This window comes from Vidua chalybeata, chromosome 2 (assembly GCF_026979565.1).
Source record: "Vidua chalybeata isolate OUT-0048 chromosome 2, bVidCha1 merged haplotype, whole genome shotgun sequence".
Taxonomy (NCBI): Eukaryota; Metazoa; Chordata; class Aves; order Passeriformes; family Viduidae; genus Vidua; species Vidua chalybeata.
In genome coordinates this window covers 85,580,341-85,599,407 of record NC_071531.1, presented here as the reverse complement: position 1 = coordinate 85,599,407, position 19,067 = coordinate 85,580,341, and the positions used below count along the sequence as shown (strand labels likewise).

The following is a 19,067-nucleotide window of genomic DNA, read 5'->3' as shown; positions in this document are numbered from 1 at the left end:
ATAAGTTTTGCCTCTGTAACCAGAGGCCCTTATACTTAGTAACATATGGATTACTAGTATTTCTAAGCTTTTCTGAAATTAGGCTAGCTGGAGATACTAGTCCTACAACCATCATAAAGAAAAGCTTTGGAGGATCATCTCAGAAAATTCACAGTAGAAAGGAGCATACTGATCCTTGGGTACCTTAGTCATGAAAACCACACAGGAAGCTCTGCAGAAGAAAGGCGTAGGAGAATGCTGGAAGTACAAAGCATGCAGCTATTTTCACTGAATGCAGACTGAAGGGCCTAATTAGGCTAGAATTAAAAAAAGAATAAAATATATATCCACCATTTTAATTCACCACTTACTTGCTGAGACTTACAGAGTGAATGCATGTCTGCCTGCGGGGAAGTGAGCTACCCGAGTACAGCTTCACAACCTGCCTGTGAGCTCTCAGGTGAGGCACTTCACCCACTCTGGCTCAGATATGTGGTTTAACATGGGAACATCGTTGTGCTGCAGTGAACATAACTGTAGTAGTACATGCGAAATATTCTACTGTGGCCTTGCTGGTGATCCTTAATTATCTACATTAAAAATAGTTCTTTCCTCTGATAAATATTTTTCAAGTTGTTTTCACTCTTAAGAACATAGTAACAAATTCCCTTTGAAAAATAAATTCCCGACACCACTTTTATGTTAAAAGTTTTCTGGAAAATTTTGAAAGAACTGAACACAGTTATTCCTTTTCACTTTTCCCTATCGCCTTTGTAGTCAGTTTCACAATTTTCCAAGTATATCGGGAAATTTCAGACATCTCGGGAGGGTGCAGTGAACCCAGGTGTTGGTTAGGTGGATAGTATTAACAAGGAAGATAAATCCACGCAGTTGAGGCTCTGCTGGCAGATGTTGAATGGTATTTGGAAAACAGCCTGACATCACCAGCCGTGAGCGCTGTTCGCAGGCGGCGCTCCTGGAGCTCGGCCCTGTTTCCACAGGTGCTCACAGACCGCCAGAACGCCCCTCGGGTGTCCCCTCTGTAGCACCTGGTGAAGCACACACATCTCTCCGCTTGCCAGTCTCCCCTTCCGGGTACCGCAGCCTTTCACCGCCCAGCCCGCCGGAAAACGCTGGGAGAAGGAGAAGGAGAAGGAGAAGGAGAAGGAGAAGAGAGAGAGAGAGGAGCCCACCTCGCTGCGCCCATCCCGCCCCACAGCCCCGCCCCGCCCCGGCCCGCCCCGCGCCCGGCAGCGCGCAGACCGCGCCCGGCGAGCTCCGGCGGCCCCTCCGCGGCCATGCGGCTCCTCGGCGGCGCGACCTGCGCTCTCTGGGCGCTGCTGCTGCTCGCCCGCGGCTCCCGTGAGTAGCGCCCGCGGGGGGACGGGCCGGGACGGGCCGAGCCGCTGGTCCTCCGCCCCTCGCAGCAGTTCTGCCTGGTGACTGTCGCCACAACTCCGCTGGGCCGACCCAGGCCTCGTCCCGGAGCGGGGCCGGGGCTGCGCCCTGGCTGTCCCCGAGCGCCCCGGGGCGCAGCAGCGGGACGGGACGGGACGGCGGTCGCTGGCGCTCTGCTCCCGAGCGGGAGCCCAGGTGGCACGGCCGGCGTGTTCGGGAGCTGTGACAAAACGGGGAAAAGGGGTAAACTTTCGGGATGTTTGTTAAGTAGAAACAACAAGGACAGAAGAAACCCCCGAGGAGCGCTTGGGTTGGGGGTGCGCACGCCCGCAGGGATGCGCGGGCGCGGCTCAGCCGCGGCTCCGCCCCCGGGAGCCGGAGCGTCCCGGGAGCCGGAGGCAGGGCCGCCCCCGCTGAGTCCGGCCAGGGGAGCCCCCGGCAGGGCCGGGCTGGGAAGGGCCAGTCCCTGCCCCCTCTGGGCCTGTACTTGGGGCGAGGGGCTTCGGGCTCATGGTGGCGGTGCGGATGGGACAGCCGCTGTGCTTGGTCGCGCTTCTGGCAGGCGCTCGCAGCAGTGCCCTTTTGTAGTGGCCGATTCTAGCAAACGCACAGCCTTGTGTTCAGAACACCACAGTCAGGGGATTAGCGTTGACAGGCACTGAAATAAACCGAGAAACATACAGGTCTGAGCTGCGAGGGTTGCCTTTTCGGAAGACTGAAGTGTACCATAGGGTGCCGCACAATTTTACAAAGTAAAGAAGCCAAAAGATGGTGGGTACTGGAATTAACCTGTTGTAAATACAGCCGAGGAATCTCAGTCCAGCAGTGTTAATATGCTGGTGTTTAATCTGGTGAAGTTGTAATATAAGTTGATTTTAAAAAAATATAATGAGGAATGTAAACAGCTTTACCTTCCAAAATATAATGAGGAATGTAAACAGCTTTACCTTTCAAAAAGAAGAGCAAGTTCCTTTAAAAGGAGTTAACAAGGAACCTGTTTATTGAATAGCTAAGGTCTTATGGCCTCTATTTAACAACAATAGCCTATCATTTCATGTGATATGAGATTGCACTGATCTGTCTTTTATCATGCTGCTTCCTGAGTGCATGTGGTGATTTAACTCAAAATGCAGTCACTGCTGTCTCCTGGGGCAGGGGTGATCTTTTGCAACTCCTGAAACTCAACTGTAGTCCTTCCTCTGTATGTGAATTGGTTGTCCGGAGCTCAGTTATGATTTGTTGAAAGAAGTTGTGACCTTTAAGGCTCAGTTTAATGTAGCTGTTGAAATAGCTTTTTTTTTTTCCCCCTCTGTCCACTTAGAAACTTCCAGAAAGTACTGCTGAGAATTGTGTTGATTTCAGCAGACGTTTGTGATTATCTAATCAACACTACAGGAGGAAGTGTGAACCCCATCAAATACTCCGATATGCAAAGAGTGAAAGTGGCAGTAGATGTGTACTCGCTCCAGTTTAAATTTTTGTGCAGACTGGTTATTTTAATATAATGCTGCTCTTTTACTCTGCTGGACAGTTTATTTCTATGTGTCAGTCATGTCAGTGGAAGAAATGTTATTTAACCAAAATAATACGGTTTAGAAAAAATGCTTCCCACTCTTATGTAAAATCCATCTGGCTTCCTGGTACCTGAGTAAGGAGAATCCCCTCTCCCTGTCAGGAAGTGGCCCCCACCCCTTTCCTGTTGTGTTGAGAAAAGATTGTTAGTGACATCTTCCAAGAGGTTACTTGTATACAAAACTACTCACAGTAAAAAAAGTCATCACCAGCAGCAGCCTCCAGGCTTGAAAACAGGCATGATATTTTGATTATAGTGTATCATCTGCTCTTAGAAGAGGTTATATTCATATTGCTCTAAGATCTCTGCTTTAACCATTCCAGCACCTCAACACGTCCTCATCTGGATATCTTAGACATCACTGAGCAAGTGGGTGATCTTTCTGTTGGACTGCACATTGTCAGTGCTTCTGTGCTTTTGGGGTTTTAAACCAACAACAGCAGAATGACTTGGACATAAAACTCCCCTCTGTGCCTTCTATGCCTTAAGCTTGAAAAGCATGCTGCTTTTGGGGGAGTTTTATATATTACTTTTGCCATGTCCCCAAAATGAATAAAGCTGTGCTTAGTAAAAATGACGGTTTATATACCAACATTTTCTGCAGCATAAAGTTTAGCTACACTAGACATAAAGTGTGTGAGTCCTTAGAAATGAGGTTATCTTTTAAGTCATGGTTGGAGTGAACAAATTGACTGACTATTGCCATTCATTTGTGTAGGTTCCTTCTACCAGGGTTCAGCTATGGAGAATAGTAATTTGGTATGTGTCTAAGCTGGAGACTACAGATTCCAAATGACTATTTTCCACTGTGCTGATTTTTGCAGGACCTGGCAAAATCAAGTCCATTTAACTTCCTGTCCTTTTCCTTTTTAGCATGTATCAGAGCTACCCCTATCACTCACTCTGTACATATTTATTTAACACATAAGCACAAATCTCGATTCCAGCTATGAAACTGGACTGATTTTGCCCTTTTGAAAGTTTGCGTATCAAAATTATCTCCAGTTCGTGACTTGACGCACTAGAGCAACAAAACCACAAGGGGCCCTGAAAGTACTCAAAATGCCAGACTCTGATGGGCTTTCACAGGAAGCACACTTGCCTTCAGATACATCCCAGCTAGCCACAGTTCTTTTTTAGCTGCACAGGTGCTTTTTTAGCTGCATCTGTGCCTGACCTTAAACAGAGCAAAACAGGGTTGGACAAAAATCATATTGATTCCGCCATCTCTGTCCTTCTCCAGTTTGTGCTGCTCTGATCCACTTTTAAGTTGGGCATATCCTTGTGTTGGTTCTTTTTAATCATGAAAAATGAAAACAAGAGATCCTTTCTTTCTGTCCCCTCTCTTCTGGGTCACAGGGAGAGTAGACCTCAGCACAGAGTTTGTTAATCTCTGCTTAAGAGTCATAGGCCCGATCTTGCAGCTGATTCTGTGGCCCCAAGAGCTCTGCTTCTGCTTGTGCACAGGATGCTGCAGCTGGCTGCTGGCTCTCTCCCCCCTTCCTTCCTGTGCTAGCACATGTGTGTCTACACCTGGGTCAGTGTGGATTTCTAACCCTTGCACTTCTGCTTCCTGGAGAAGGCCAGAACCCCTCCCTGTTTTGCTTCGGGACAGTTGAACTGTGAAGCCTGTGGTCTGGGATGAGAGGTTCTACTTGTCAGAGCCATAACTGCATAAAAGCTGTGGTGCCTTTTGCTTTGCTTAACCCAGGAGTCCTTACTGCCTCTGAAGTATCGTGAGTGCCACTGCAGTGATACATGCAGCTTCATATTCAAAGGCACAATCTCAGGATAGAGAGCACTTTGGGAATAGTATCATTTAAGATGGTTTTTTATCTCCCTTGTCCCATTCACTGCCATGTGTTCCGATGTGGAATTTGCTTATGCAAAGCTCCATTTAAGGAGTATTTGTATTCTGGAGCCAATGCATTTTATTCAAACTAAGAAACTTACCAGTGTTTGGGTTTGTTTAAGAAGGAAAAAAATAAGCATCTTTTAAGCTGGATACAGTCCTCATCTTTCAAGGTGTGCAGTCCAAGCTGATCTGAACTAAACTAATACAGTCCTGCCTTTACTTCAACCTCTATTTCCTGCCTCTCTCTTTTAGCCAGTTACCTACCAAGCCCTTTCTGCTGGTTAAAAAATTTCTCTGCAGAAAAAAAACCATTATGTGCTGTTGAAGAGGGACGTAATGTCGGTTTTGTGGTGGCTTAGCTTCCCCAATCAGATCATTGTTTAATGTGGGGGAACTTGCTATGATATAGAACAGTTTTTGCAGGATTGGGTCCTTTCTGGGGAAGCTGAGTTTAGCAGTGTCCTATCCTTTGTTTGTTTGTTTTCCCTAATCTCCCTAATTAAACAGTGTAACGTACTTTGCAGTGCTGCCCTCAGTCTTGATATTGTAGGCATGAGATACAAGAAGTTATTTTGTCATTTGTATTTGCACACTTTGCCACTTTGAGACTTTGACTAAGGTTTTGTAAGCATGAAGAAAATGCCCTATTTCTGTGATACTCAGTTCAGGTTATTTGGTTGTCTTTTACACGATATTAGGCGATCAGAACTAAACTGTTTATCAAAGGAGGAATCCACAACTGATCCTCTTGTATGTGTATGAATGTCAGTCTACTCATTCTCTGTGGTTTATCTTTAAATTTTATCACTTCTTTGGGGGTGTGATCCTTCTCAGTCCCATTCCCCACCTTCCAAATGCTCAGTGGATGCATTAACGTGCCCTTAGTCCCAAACTGAATAATGTAACTTCTTAGTGGAGCTAATTGTGGTATCATGTTGTCCATTTAAGGCCAGAGAAGCACCTATCTGCCTGAAAAGTCCTGGCAAACTTCACAGGAAGAGATAGAAGTTCTTTCTCTTCTGCTGTAGGTGATGTAGGTCAGATGTTATTACTGAAGGAAAGTGCCTGATTTTTTGCCTCTTTTGGTCTCATTTCATCTCAAGGAAGATGAAAACTTGGGATGGGGATGATGGAAAAGATAAAACAAGGATGGGAGGCGTTTCAGTTCATTTGGTGATTGGGTAGTAGAAATGATGTCATTTTTAATGCAGTCAGAGCAGGCTGTTGTGCTAACATGCTTTTATATCATCATCATGACTGACTTCTGTCCATGGTAAATTAATCATTTATATGCCCAAAGCAAGTGGCAGATGGTATACCTTTTTTTCTTCTTCCACCTAAAACAATCTTATTATTCCTGTGTTTTTTAATGTAGGTAATGAAGTCACGAACGGCACTAACAACGTGAACGGCACTACTCCCATTCCAGGCAGTAGGTTGCCAGGTAATACTTTTGACATTTCTGTTACTGTTCCTCAGTAGCATCAAGAAAAGCAATATGTATTATTGTGTGCTTTAAACTGTCTTATAATAATTTGCCCTTTATTTTATTTTATTGAATTGCGAGCAGCTGTAGAGCAAAAGGGAGGTACTCTGATTGCCACATCTATTCTAAGACAACTAAAGAGATTTAAGGGGAACAGTAAAACATGATTCAATTCTCATATCCTTGGGTACCCCAGAGCAACGGAGAGAGGAGAAATAAAATGGGAAAATACTGTGTATAGAACTAGAAACACCTGACAATGTCAATTTGCAGTTAAAAGGAGAACCAAGAAGTCTGCTAGATTAGAATTCAGTGATCTCCAGATAAAGGCAAGGCATTTTTTCATTTGAGTCATTTTTGCCCTGTACTACTTCAGTCATCTCATTTGCTGTTAGCCAACAATACTCTGCTCATTAACTCACTCTGTCGTTGTGTTAGTTGCAATAGTGACTCACTCGCAAATTCCAGACAGTAGATGTGGCTCTTTTTACCTGTATGAACATGCAGTCCACATCCACAGCTGTCCCAGGGCTGCCAAAGTAAGCACTTAAAACCTGGGGAAAGCTCAAAGATGTGTTCTGGTTACAGTACTGGGCCTGTGTGGAAAAGATTTAACCCCAGGCATATCCATGGCTTATGCTGGGCTAAAAGTCAACATATGCAAGAAAGAATGTGTTTGTAATTGTACAATCATAGACCCTTTCTCAAAGGCAATTAAATCTGCAACTTAATGTCCCAGTTATGTCAGTGTAAGAGTTGATTGTGCAGTACACAGTGTGGGGGGCTACGTGGCTGTGATTATACCAAACAAAAAGCAAAGTAATGCCCTCTGTAATTTCCACCCCCCTACCATTTTTTGGTATGAAGATGTAACTTTGGTGCATTTGTTCTTAACCTGACCTTGTTCATAATGTATGCAATTACAAAGAGTTTTAGATTAGACTTTTCCAGTGGTAAGAACAGCAGATCCATTCAGAGGAAATAAGTGTAGGTCTGCTTCTTGATTGCAGTAGCTCTGTTGCTCTCCTCTTAATCTCTGAGGTTATATGGTTTATTCTTCAGCCATGCTGAAGAGCAGCAGAGCTGCTGCAAGGCACATAACCCTGCCAGTGTAGGAGGGTGCTGTAAAAGATGACTTACTTCAGAGAAAGGAATGATCATAGAATGGGCTTTCACAGCAGTGCAGAATGAAGGGAGGAAGATATGGGCAGTGACACTCCCAGGAACAGCCCGGTAGATCTTTGCTAGGAGTAAGGGACATGTAATCTGTGAGAAATACAGAAGAGGCATATAGCAATGTGGAGAGAAGTGAGTGGGAGCATGCCTGAGAAGCCTATAAGGAAGGAGGACCAGAAGGAGGAACAAGAAAAAGAGAACTGGAAAAGGAGAAGTGAAACAAAGGAGAGAAAGGCAAAACCACTAAGACTGGGTTACATTTTATGTCTGGAAACAGGTAGATTCTTGGGACTTTTTTGTGTAGAGAACTTAAGTATGCAGCAAGATGTTTCTCAGAGTATCTGACTGCAGTATATTCCCAGTATCATCCCAGTTTGCAACAGAGATGCAACAAAATGAAAGAAGAGATCAAGGGACAGAAAATAGAACTGAAATAGAGGAATAAAAATACAAAGCTGCCTTCCCTCATAGTGCATAAGTAGATTAAGAAGGTTAGTGACAGTATGGCTATTTTACAGCAAATGGAATAAAATATGACATAGAAGTTGAAGACAACGAACAGAGGATGTGTAAAGAATCAGATGCAAGCCATTTGGGCACTGCTGTGCATACAGTGTTAACTATATTCTTGCTGCACTGAGATCTGGAAGCATTTTGCACAGGGATAAAAACCATCTGCTTTGGGATGGGCCACTTTCTGCTGTATTCTCAACTGTAGTCTCCAAGCACAGATACCCTGAGGACAGTATTGTGTTGTGGGTAACTTAATTATAGTATGTTAAAATTAAAGTGAATAATACTGATTTTTTGTTGCCTTTTTTTTTTCCTTAAAGACAATAGCAGTTCACCCGTTGTCACTGCATCATCCACACAATCTACAGCAACATCTACAGGAGGTATGTATCTGTTCATTACTGTGAACCTAGAAGTTAGTTCCAAACCTAACCCTGATCATACCAAGTTCTAAAGAACAGGCCATCAAAAGTGGGTATGTGAGACAGTTTTTACCATTTTAAGGCTGGGAAGCAACATGTAAAACAACTCTGAAAAGAAGCTATATTGTTTTTCAAATTTAGGTGTCATACTTCATTAGTAATTACATATGTGACGCCGTTTAAACACAGGAATCAAAATTTAACTTCAAGGAAGAGTTGAAACAAGTAGTGTTTTTTTAATGTTTATTCTTCATCTTTAAGCAAGCTTCTTCCATTTTCATGAAGTAAAGATGAATAGGTTGTTAAGCAAACAGTGCATATCGGTTTAATATTATTTCACAATAAACAGATTTAGGGTCTAATGAAATCCTGGGAGCTTGAGTTCCAAGAACAGGACTCCATTTCCTTTTAGATAAAGACTCATAGAATTACAGGACCATCAAGGTTGGAGGAGAACTTCAAGATCATCTGTCCAGCCGTCAGTGTAGTCCTGCCATAACCACCTCTAAACCATACCCCCATGTGCCGAATCCAGGCTTCTCTTGGACACTTCCAGAGATGGTGACTCCACCAGCTCCCTGGGCAACTTATTCCAATGCCTAACCACTCTTTCAGTGAATTTTTTTTTTCTAATATCCCCTGGCACAACCTAAGGACATTTCCTGCACTATAGAAAATAATCCTTAGAGAGCTCCTAGCACAAAATAGTGCCATTTAAGCCAGTATCAGTCAAGTGCAACAATTTGTCATGAGTGTGTTTTCATTGTTCTAGCACTACTGTATTTCCTTCACAACCTGCCAAAACAACTGAAAGTAAGTTAAAAAAGGGAGTTAAAACATTAATCTTCTGGAAGAACTTGCACAGGCAGATTTCACTGCATTAGTAAGGGTTGGATAAGAGTTAATGTCATGCAGTTGTTCAGGCTGTGATGCACAGATAGAATATTGCATCTGAGAGAAGCTAGAAACTGGGGCTCCTTTGTGCTAAGAGCTGTGTGAAAGCAGGGCAGAAATGTTGTGTCTTCTTAAGATGCTTTGTGTATTTGTGGAATTTTATGCTGATCATAAAGTCCCAGCTATGTAATTTTATTTCTAATGAACTCTTATATTTTGTCTCTATAATTTCGAGATAAGCTCTGAGTTAACACACTCAGAAGTTGCTTGTTTTTTTTAATTTAAGTATAAAATACTCACTGGAAGGAAAAAAAAAAACACCTTTGCAAAGACTTTCCTTTTGATAGCAAGCAAGTGGTGCAGTGTCTCATTCCATTGCCTGCAGTGTAACAGTTCAAGCATGTCTAACTTGGAAAGTCCAGAGATTTCTGTAATCTCCTTGTTACCTTATGGCCATCCCCCTAAGTGTGTGAAGCCACAGTGTTTCACCCACCCTGTGCTCCTGTGCTCCTTCTGACTTCTGCTCCAGCCCTTGCAGGTTTCTTGGAGAGGTCTGAGTTTTACTAGTTTTGGATAATAACACTAAAAAGAGGCCTGAGCCCTTTACTGCTAGGCATTGGATAAACAACAGATTAGCTGTGCCTTGCTTTGCAAGGTTTGGCGATTCTCATCCTTCTGTTGGGTTTTTTTTTTTTTTTTCCCCATTAAAAATGTTATAGATTTTAATACAGTGGTCATGTATTTTGATTGTCTGTCTCAACTTCTTCAGGATAAAGACTAGTGGGTATATGTACTTACTTAATTTTGCTTAAAGTCTTTGCCATTATTTTTTGGGGGAGCGAAAAGGGAGGGGGAAGAAGGAAGCAAAAGTCTGTTTCATTCAATAATTTTCCATGCAAGAGAAAGTATTTATTAGAAAGTATTTATTTTAGGAAGGGCATTCCATAATAATCTTGCATGTTAGCACAGTGCTTACACAATTTGAGTTTTGTGCTCATTCTTTTTGAGTTAGCAGTATATGCTACTACTCCTTTAGTGCTATAAGGATTCTTATCTATATGCTATATATATTTTTTAATTGATGATTATAGCATAGCTATTTAATACTTAAACACTGGTAGCAAACTATGTAAAATACTTGTCTCTTTTAAAAACAAAGCATCATAAACCTGAACTATATTACTGGCATGCATCCTTTTCAAATAATTAAAAATAACTTGGGTCGTCCGGGTTTATTTAGTATAGTGTTTGATGAAGCCCATCTGATCTTTGGGGGGAATGTAATTAGGGAAACAAAAGGACAGATGTTACTAGCAAATACTCTTTCATCTTCACTCTGTTTGTAAAATAGTATGGGTAAGGTTTTTCAAAGATGGAGAAGAACAGATTATTGCCTGATTCATGTCAGCTTCCCAAATTCTCCAGCTGCCTCAGGTAGTCTCCCAATGATGTTTTGAAATGCCTGGTGCTAAATACATCATGAAAGATAGGTCTAGAGATTAGACAGATTTTAATGGCTGTAATCTTGATTAAATTAAAAAAAAAAAAGGATTGCTACTAGAAAAGAGAGGGGGGGAAGTTATGTGCAAATGTGCTGGAATTCCTCATAGATTTGGATTTTTTTCATTATGACTCAGGTGTTCCATAGGGTAATTTAATACCCACGGAATGAATAGCAACGTAATTTGTGTAACATCGTTTTTTAATGTTACACATCCAACAGTTAGCCATTGTATTGCTCAGAAACAGAAGGCTCTTTGACACTAGGAAATCTCAGCTCAGAAACAACCCACCCACAGAAAACTGCTTGACACTTGCATCCAGATTTGTCCGTCTTTGGTATCACTTATGTTAGGAATGTACTTACCAGGTGTGGTTTCATGTCGTGTAACTGTAGATGGTTTCCATGTAGACATTTCCTTGCTTACTTCCTACAATGAGGAACTATTTGATATTTATGGGGAGTTTTACCTGTCAGTATTAAAATGTGCCCTGAATTTTATCTGATGTATTTTACGCATGCTTCATAGAGGAACTGAATTTTCCTAATTGTAACAAGGTAAGCAAATGAATATAGTGTTTCAGTTGTTCCACCTCAATGAATGCTCATTTCAAAGGGTTTTCTGGGTTTATGGCACAATACAGTTATAACATGAAAGAACAGGAAAACAAACAACATTTACAAAGGAGTCTGTATTTTGGTATTTCAGTAGTTTAATGCTAAATGTCTCAGAAGTGCTGTGTAGGCTAGTTCCTTTTTGCATGTTTACATTGTTATATTGATGAGGTTTTTTAAGTTTTTGATGCTCATATCAGCACTGGAAGCTGTAATATTTAAATCTTAGCAAAGACACAGTTTTGTGTGTAGTTCTTCATGTTTTACACAACACTAATTTTATTCTACAGAAGCATTTTAAGTGCTGTATAAAAAAGAGCAGAAATTGAGTATCACGGTTACTCTAGAATTGAGATGAAGCTATCCTTCGATTTTTCTAATTTTAGACAATTTCAAGAAAACATAGATAAATTAGATATTTGAAATTCCATGTTGAAAAGCTTTTGAGGTCTGTAAAATGAGCCCAGCTTGTGTGAAACTATAGAAACAATGCAGAAGTGGACAGCTGCAAAGGAGCTGTTTCCCTTTATGTTTTCATACATAAAAGCTATTTGCATCCTACTGTCTGCTTAGAGAAATGTTAGTTGCATAACAGACTAATGTTTCTTGTTAATTCCTTCTTAGAAAAATAAGTAATTGTTTTACAATAATTCTATCTGGCTGCCTTTCATGAAAGTTCTAAGGATTTTCCTATAAATAGCAATTTCTATTATTCTTGAGTTTTGTATAATGATATTTTCATTCTGAACAATTCATTAGTGTTTTCTGAGGAGGGAAGGGGAAGTGTTAAGTAAAAGTAAAGTAAAAGACACTACATCAATGAAACTTGAGAAAAAGCATTCCAGCCTTTGTTTTAACCTTGGCAAGACTAGATAAATTACTTAAGCAGTACATTTACTTTAGTTGAAATTTTGTCACATTTTATCCTTACCATGTAAATACAGAATTCTCTGTGGTAAGTTTTAATGTATATGGAACCTTAGTAATGCTAATGTTTCATTCAAAAGCAAATGAAAGATCAAATCATTACTAAAATTGGGGGGTGGTGCTTTCATACAAACCCTGTTCTTATAAGAAAAGCTTTGTTGTCTGAAAATGTAGGCACTTCAAATAGAAAGTAACTCTTGATCCAGAATTTTACTGCATTTTAACATATTGTAAGTTAGGCATCATTCTATGGAACTGAGTTTTTACAAAAAAAAAAAAAAAAAGCTGACTCACCTAAAAGTCATCATATATTATCCAGGTTTTCTTTATAGCTTTTCCTTTAAAGAATTCTTGACCTTGAGGCCCAGAAATCAGAAGTTAGGTCTTCCCAAAGGAAAGTCTGTATGCAAGCCTGGATACCATGCAGTGGCATTTTTATTGTTACTCTGTCGTTCTGTTTGGGCATGATAAATGTGGTCTTACTCAATGAGTGTACAGTTGTTTATTCTGATTAGTTTTTCTGTGTGGTATCACAAAAATTCCCAGGTGTGTCCAGCAGTACCACTCATCTGACCAGTACCAGTCAGCCCAACACCACCACCATGTCTGTGATCCTGACAACTCAGCCCACCAAAACCAACCAGGCAGGAACACCCACCACAGCTTCACCAGGCACATCGCCACAAGGCAACATTACAGTGGTGACCACTTCTAAGACTTCCTCCACTTCTGTAACAGGTAAGTTCACAGTTCAGGAAGCTCATAAAGGCTTGGATGCATGTTCAGCTGGGTTGTAGAACAGTTAGTTTTACAGCAGTGTAAAAAGAAAGAATGCTAAAAAACAAGACTAAAGTGGGAATTCATTACTAAGCTGGATACAATAACGTTGCTCTGAGCACTCTGCTTACGGAGACGCCTGACAGATTTAGGGAAAAGATACGAAAATGCAAGTGGTCTTATCCAGCAGCCACCAGCAAGGAGATTAGCAATGTAAAGGAGAAAGCCTCGATTTTGAATACAACTTCTGTGTTTGTTCAGCTCTCCTTTCTGTAGTTTATTTGAACTCATCTCTAATACTTCCTTTTTCACAGCTGACCTGTATCTCAAAATATGTCTACTGGCTTGGTAAAAAGACTGAGTTCTGTTAGCAATGTAATGAACTTAACAGAGAATAGAGCTTGACTGTGCACGAGTCACCCCTTATGTAAAAGTTGTCAACTGCAGTTTAACTGTACCTGGTAATACTGAAACAGTGAGTGCAGAATTCAGTATTTCCTTGCACTTGGCTGGCTGTGTTCCCATTACTTCATGCTTGCACTTTTGAACACATCAGGAGTTCTCACATACCAGTGAAGCATCATTGGGTAGGTGAAGGTGTCACCAGAAGAACTTGATCATGTAACACTCTGTATGTAGCTAATACAAATAGAACTGGGCACAGACTGGTCTTTAGGTGGGAGTTTGTAGCAGATGTAACCAGTTCTAGCAGCAAAACAGCTATGGCTTTATCTGAGGCCATGTTGTCTGTGTCAAGGTTTGTGTCAGGCTGCAGAGCTGATCTCACTTGGGACTGTGAGGGTACAATTCCATGAGAGGTAAAGCAATCCCAACAGCTCATTGCCACCAAGTGTTGTGCTCCCACTACACTGACGGACTTGGAGGCTGTTGGACCCCTCTTGCAGGATGACTCAGTATGCTCATCTGAATGAAAGCAGCTTCCTTTTATGCTTGGGTTCATTTCAGGACACCTTTGTGAGTTAAATTGGTTCATGGAGACTATGAAAAACTGGCCTAAGAAGGGCAGGAGCTCCATGTATAGAAGGAGGGGAGAGCAGGGGAGAGAAAAGGCAGTGGGGTTAAAAGTGAGGTGGAGAGAAGGAGCAGTTGGTCTTGCAGAGACAGCAAGCATTTGGATCAGCTGTGCCCATGTCACCAGAATATGGCACTTAAAACCAGAGCCCTACGTTTGTGTGCTTGGCTTGTGTCTTGTCAGTTGATCTTGGTTGTCTAAGTGGGTCTTTCGGTGATAAATCAATGGTGAGGGCAGGATGTAGAGTAGTCTCTCAAAACACAACTTTGCAAACTCTGTAAAATGTGCCTTTTGTTTTCTTCTTTTCAGCCACATCAAAATCAGAGGCTGTCATAGTCAAAACCTCCAGGTTTGATGTGGGCAGTTTTGTAGGTGGCATTGTGCTGACTCTTGGAGTCCTCGTCATTCTCTATATTGGATGCAAAACTTACCACTCCAGAAAAGGCATTCAGTACAGAACCATGTAAGTTCTCAAGGGGTCATCCCTTGACCATTTATTACTTTCTTGAGGGGGAAAAGGAAAACCAAATGGGTAGAATGAACTCTGATACATTTCTTTAATGTACATTATATTAATATAAGTAAGAGATTTAACTCTGATGTTTTGTCTTTCACCACTTCTGCCATTCTTCATTAGTACTATGCCTCTCTTCTGTGTGGGTTTTTTTTTTTCTCTGATCTATTATATAAAATAATTCTATTCTTTTTAAAAGGATCCTTGTCTTTTAGCTTGTCCATGAATAGTTAACATTTCATTGAAAGTTTCTGCAGTTTGCAAGATTTCTTTTTCCTAGACTCTGTCTATTCATTCTTTGGTGTTTTCCTCCCCCTTGCCATTAATGTATAGTGAATTCTAATCAATGTTTCTTATCCTTACCAATTTCTTGTCTTACCATCTCACTTGCTTTTATGCTCAGCTCTACTCCAGGCTTCAGGACCTACCCACATTTAGTTTAAGAACTAGCTTGCTTTTCTTTTCATCTTCAGTGTCATCCATCTCAGTCAAGAAGCTTGTTTTAAGTGAGGTGATGTCATTAGACCTGTTGGGATACTGGTGTTCAGGCCTTATTTCTCTCTATCTTGATTCCTCCTTACTGGTCATGGAATGAAGGCAGTCCCTACTGCACCTTTACCTGAAGTGGTGTTTGTGATGCAGTCTAGAACAATGGGCATTGTAAAATTCACATCAACAGCATCTTCAAAACAAAGGGAACCTGCTGCTGAGCTTGTGCGGTGGCTTTGATTAACTTTACTACTGGTTATAGGTAAGACAGATAGGATAAACAGGTCTGAGCAACAGCTGATGTAAGTATACATGAATGACATATGAAAGACAAGGTGTTAATGAGACCAGTGAAGCTGGAGGAGTGTTGACAAAACAAAACTGTTCAGCTAACTTCAGACTTGGCTCAGAGAGGACTGTAACTCCCAGATCAACGTGTCCTTACTCCTTCTTGGCAAGGCGTCCTCTGCTCACAAAATAACCTTCTCAGCAGAATCTGGGTGGCTCTTTCTCATGTTGACTGTTGCTTGTGCAGAATATTAATTACTATGTTTCTGTTACAGTGATGAACATGATGCTATCATTTAAAGGAGACTTCAGAGAAGACAGTGCTGGAAGCGCACCTTGTCACAGCTGTTATAACTTCTGAAAGAGTTTCTTTCATAAAGATTATCACAGTCTCTAAACCTGTCTTGGGTGTTACCCTGCAAAATGTTGAGAAACTTTTAAACATCCTGATTTTTTAGATTGGCTCTTGTAAGATGAACTCAGCACTTTGTAGAGACAGTATTTTCTTTTTCCAGCACTTGTAACCAGATTTAGAGAAAATCACATATTGAGTCATTTTAAGGTACACACAGAGCTCTCTGAAATAGCTAATTACTAGCACAGGCAATTGCATCAGTGTAATTCTAAGTTCAGGGTTTTTTTTCTAAAATTTTGTATTAAATTGTATTTATTTTGAAGTTTGATGTGAACTCTAGTTTAGAAATTTCAGGTTTTGTACACTCCATTAATTTTTAATAGGCTTCAAAGGAGTTGTGGTTAGATAACTGTATAGAAGTGAATAGAATGAGTATTCTAAATGTCAGTCATTAGCTCACCATGAGCTGCAGATGCTTTCCTTAATAGGCTGTATAAGGAGAGTAGCTGCAGGAAACATGGACAGAATGGAAGTATCCATCCATAACCCTTTTCTCTAAAAGTTCCTTTTTTTCTAGCATGTCGTAATGAAGCTTGTGCAATTGAAGATTTAATGAAAATAGCGAAAAGTAATTTTGCCATTATAAATATAAAAAAAAAATTTAAATTGGCTTTTAAGTTTAAGTTAGCAAGAATTTGGCTCTTGGTTTTTATTATTATGAACCTGTCTGCAGTGTTTTAGCAGCATTTGATAATCATTTAAGGTTGTATAAAGAAGGGAAAAACTATAAGACAGCATTTTAGCAGACTGTAAACTGCATTTTTACAGCTATTTTCAGAACTTGATCTTGCTGCACAGATGTACAGAGGCCTGGTCAAAAGCCCAGCTGAAGGCACTGGGGCATCTCTGAGATAACTTTAGCTGGAGGCTCAAATGCTCTGAGGGTCCTGTGCAGGATGGCTGGTCCTGTTGCCATGTCACTTCTGCAGGTCCACTCAGGTAAATCTGCTGACTTCAGTAGATGGGCTCCTGACTTACACTGCTGTAAGGAAAACTAGAACAAGGATCAGGAAACACAAGCCTGCATCTCTTAAAGTCACTGAATGATTGTTCAGTCTTGCTCGGGCTTAATTTGTAGACCCATCCCCATTGAAGAGGGTTGATGTGTGGGGTTTGACTGTTCTGGTTACTGCTGGCACCAGTGCCTCATGCTGGGCACAGGGGAGATGGTGACAGGTAAGGAAAGTCACAGTGGGAACTGCACATTGGTCTGTTGGGGGCTGGGGAACAACTCATCAGGGAAAGTGTAACTACTTTGGAACAGATTATTTTCTTAAGCAATAGTTTATTCTGACATGCAATGTTAAAGTGGCCATAAGGGTTTTTTTTTCCTTTTTCACATAGTAAAACTGTTTCCAAGGCATAGGCAACTCCGGCAATCCATGGCTAATGAGTCATCTTACTAGCTACTCACCTGAAAAGAGTGTAACAGGGCTGTTTCATTTTTTACTGTGTTTGAGGGTCAGGGGAGAGTGATTTGAAGTAACATTTTTATTTTTTCCTAATTGTATTATTTGGTGGAATATTACTGGATTTGACTTGAAGAGTTATGGAAACAATTCTTTCATAGAACTGTAATTCCTTACTTTGTAGAAATTAAGATAGTTAAGTGCAACTGGGATTGTCTCCCCTCTGCTGTACAGACAAATAAAATTAAGTCTTTGGAGTTACTACATTAATTTCAGTGGAATTTTTAATTTATTATCTGGTTTTGTAATTCCCTCAGTCCTTTCCACAGTCATAACCATTTGATAAGAAGCATTCCCTATATCTACTTTTAAATGCTAGAATACCAGACCTAGCTCATTTTTGCCTAGTTGAATAATTTCTAATTTGTTCTGTAATCTAATTACTACAGTAAAGCAAAAGTATGTGCTTAAGACTTCAGAAGTGTCAGTGCAAACATAAAACCAGACTTCCTTTCAGGTGTTTGGAATCTAGACAAAGGGCAGTGCAATTGATGAATTTTACTTTATCTTTGCTTTCCAACAGGAAGTGAAACCCCAGCTTCGTTACTAATTTATAAAGGGAGCTGATGCTATGGTCATTCAGCCCTTCCTTAACTGAATTTACTAATACTTGTAAAGATAATTCAATTGTTTCTAGTCCATCCACTGTGTGTGCGTTTTCTTTCAGTGCTGGTGGCCGAGCAACGCAGTTCCTAATTCCAACTGCCTTAGGAGCCCCTCTGCTGACACGTCAAGGAACTGCATTTGCAGGGTCACGTTTTAAGCCCATCACCAGCATTCGATTCATTATTGCAGCTCTTTCACACAGCCCCTATGCAAACATTTTACCCTTCATCTTCATGGGTTTGTGCTTCATGTTAAAGTGTTTTTCTTTAATACTACAGGCTGGGGGAATCAGTCACTGACTACAGAACATGGGCAGCTTAGGTTGGCTTTCATAAATGCTACTTTTGCCCTTCAAACTCATCAAGATCAACCTTATAGTCAGATCTCAGGGCTGCAGCATTCTGCCATCATTCCACAGGTCTTTCCTTTTTATGCAGCTCTCCTTTAGTCTGTATTCCAGTACCAAATCGTAGCACTTCCAGCTTAATTGGTTTGATGGGGCTCTGCATCAAAGGCTTCAAAGCAGTCTGGAAATGCTGCAGTGCTATACTTGTGTTTTTATTAAAAAAAAAAAAAATCCATACTGTTAAAGCAAGATCATGTTGCTGTGACTTGAACAGTAACTTGAACATTATCCTTTTGTAAATATTTCATACCTTTCTTCTTTGTTCAGAGCTCTTACGTACTTATGCCACTCTATTTTTGCCCTGAAACGTTCTTAACATGCTTTATTGAAAAAGATGTAAGCAGTAATGTGACATCATTACCAAAAGCTAAGTGAAAGGGCATCAGAGACTGGAAATTGCCTAGAGAACTCAAGAGGTTAAGAATTTAGCTGTGATATGGAAGCAGAGGGAATGAGAATGGACATGTGGAGAAAGTAAATACATTTTCTAGACAGCACTGAAGACCCAATTGGTGGTTCTCACAGTTGCTGAGTTATTTCCAAAAATACTGTGCTCCAGTTGGGAATACTGTTGTGCTCCAGACACAGGATGTATGCAATACCCCTTCTATCTACATCCCACAGCAAGACTGACCACGTAAACTCCAACGATCCTGAAGTTCACATCCTCCACACCCTCTAGGAGCCTTGCAAACATGCTGTCACCTCATGACAAGCCATGGGGCTGAAAC

General features: G+C 41.0%; 1 protein-coding gene across 1 annotated transcript; it reads left to right on the top strand.

The window, feature by feature from the left end:
- The first annotated feature begins 1,226 nt into the window (after positions 1–1,226).
- TMEM123 (transmembrane protein 123) lies at positions 1,227–17,534 on the top strand. The gene is made up of 6 exons (XM_053936185.1): positions 1,227–1,341; positions 6,181–6,249; positions 8,301–8,363; positions 12,886–13,077; positions 14,459–14,612; positions 15,716–17,534. Exons 1-6 carry the CDS (start codon positions 1,278–1,280, stop codon positions 15,738–15,740), a joined length of 567 nt encoding a protein of 188 aa, XP_053792160.1. The 5' UTR covers positions 1,227–1,277; the 3' UTR covers positions 15,741–17,534.
- Positions 17,535–19,067: the final 1,533 nt, after the last annotated feature.

Coding starts and splice junctions, on each gene's coding strand:
- TMEM123 (XM_053936185.1), top strand. CDS start 1,278: ATGCGGCTCCTCGGCGGCGCGACCTGCGCTCTCTGGGCGCTGCTGCTG. Junction 1,342..6,180: donor GCTGCTCGCCCGCGGCTCCC/GTGAGTAGCGCC, acceptor TTTTTAATGTAG/GTAATGAAGTCACGAACGGC. Junction 8,364..12,885: donor TACAGCAACATCTACAGGAG/GTATGTATCTGT, acceptor AAAAATTCCCAG/GTGTGTCCAGCAGTACCACT.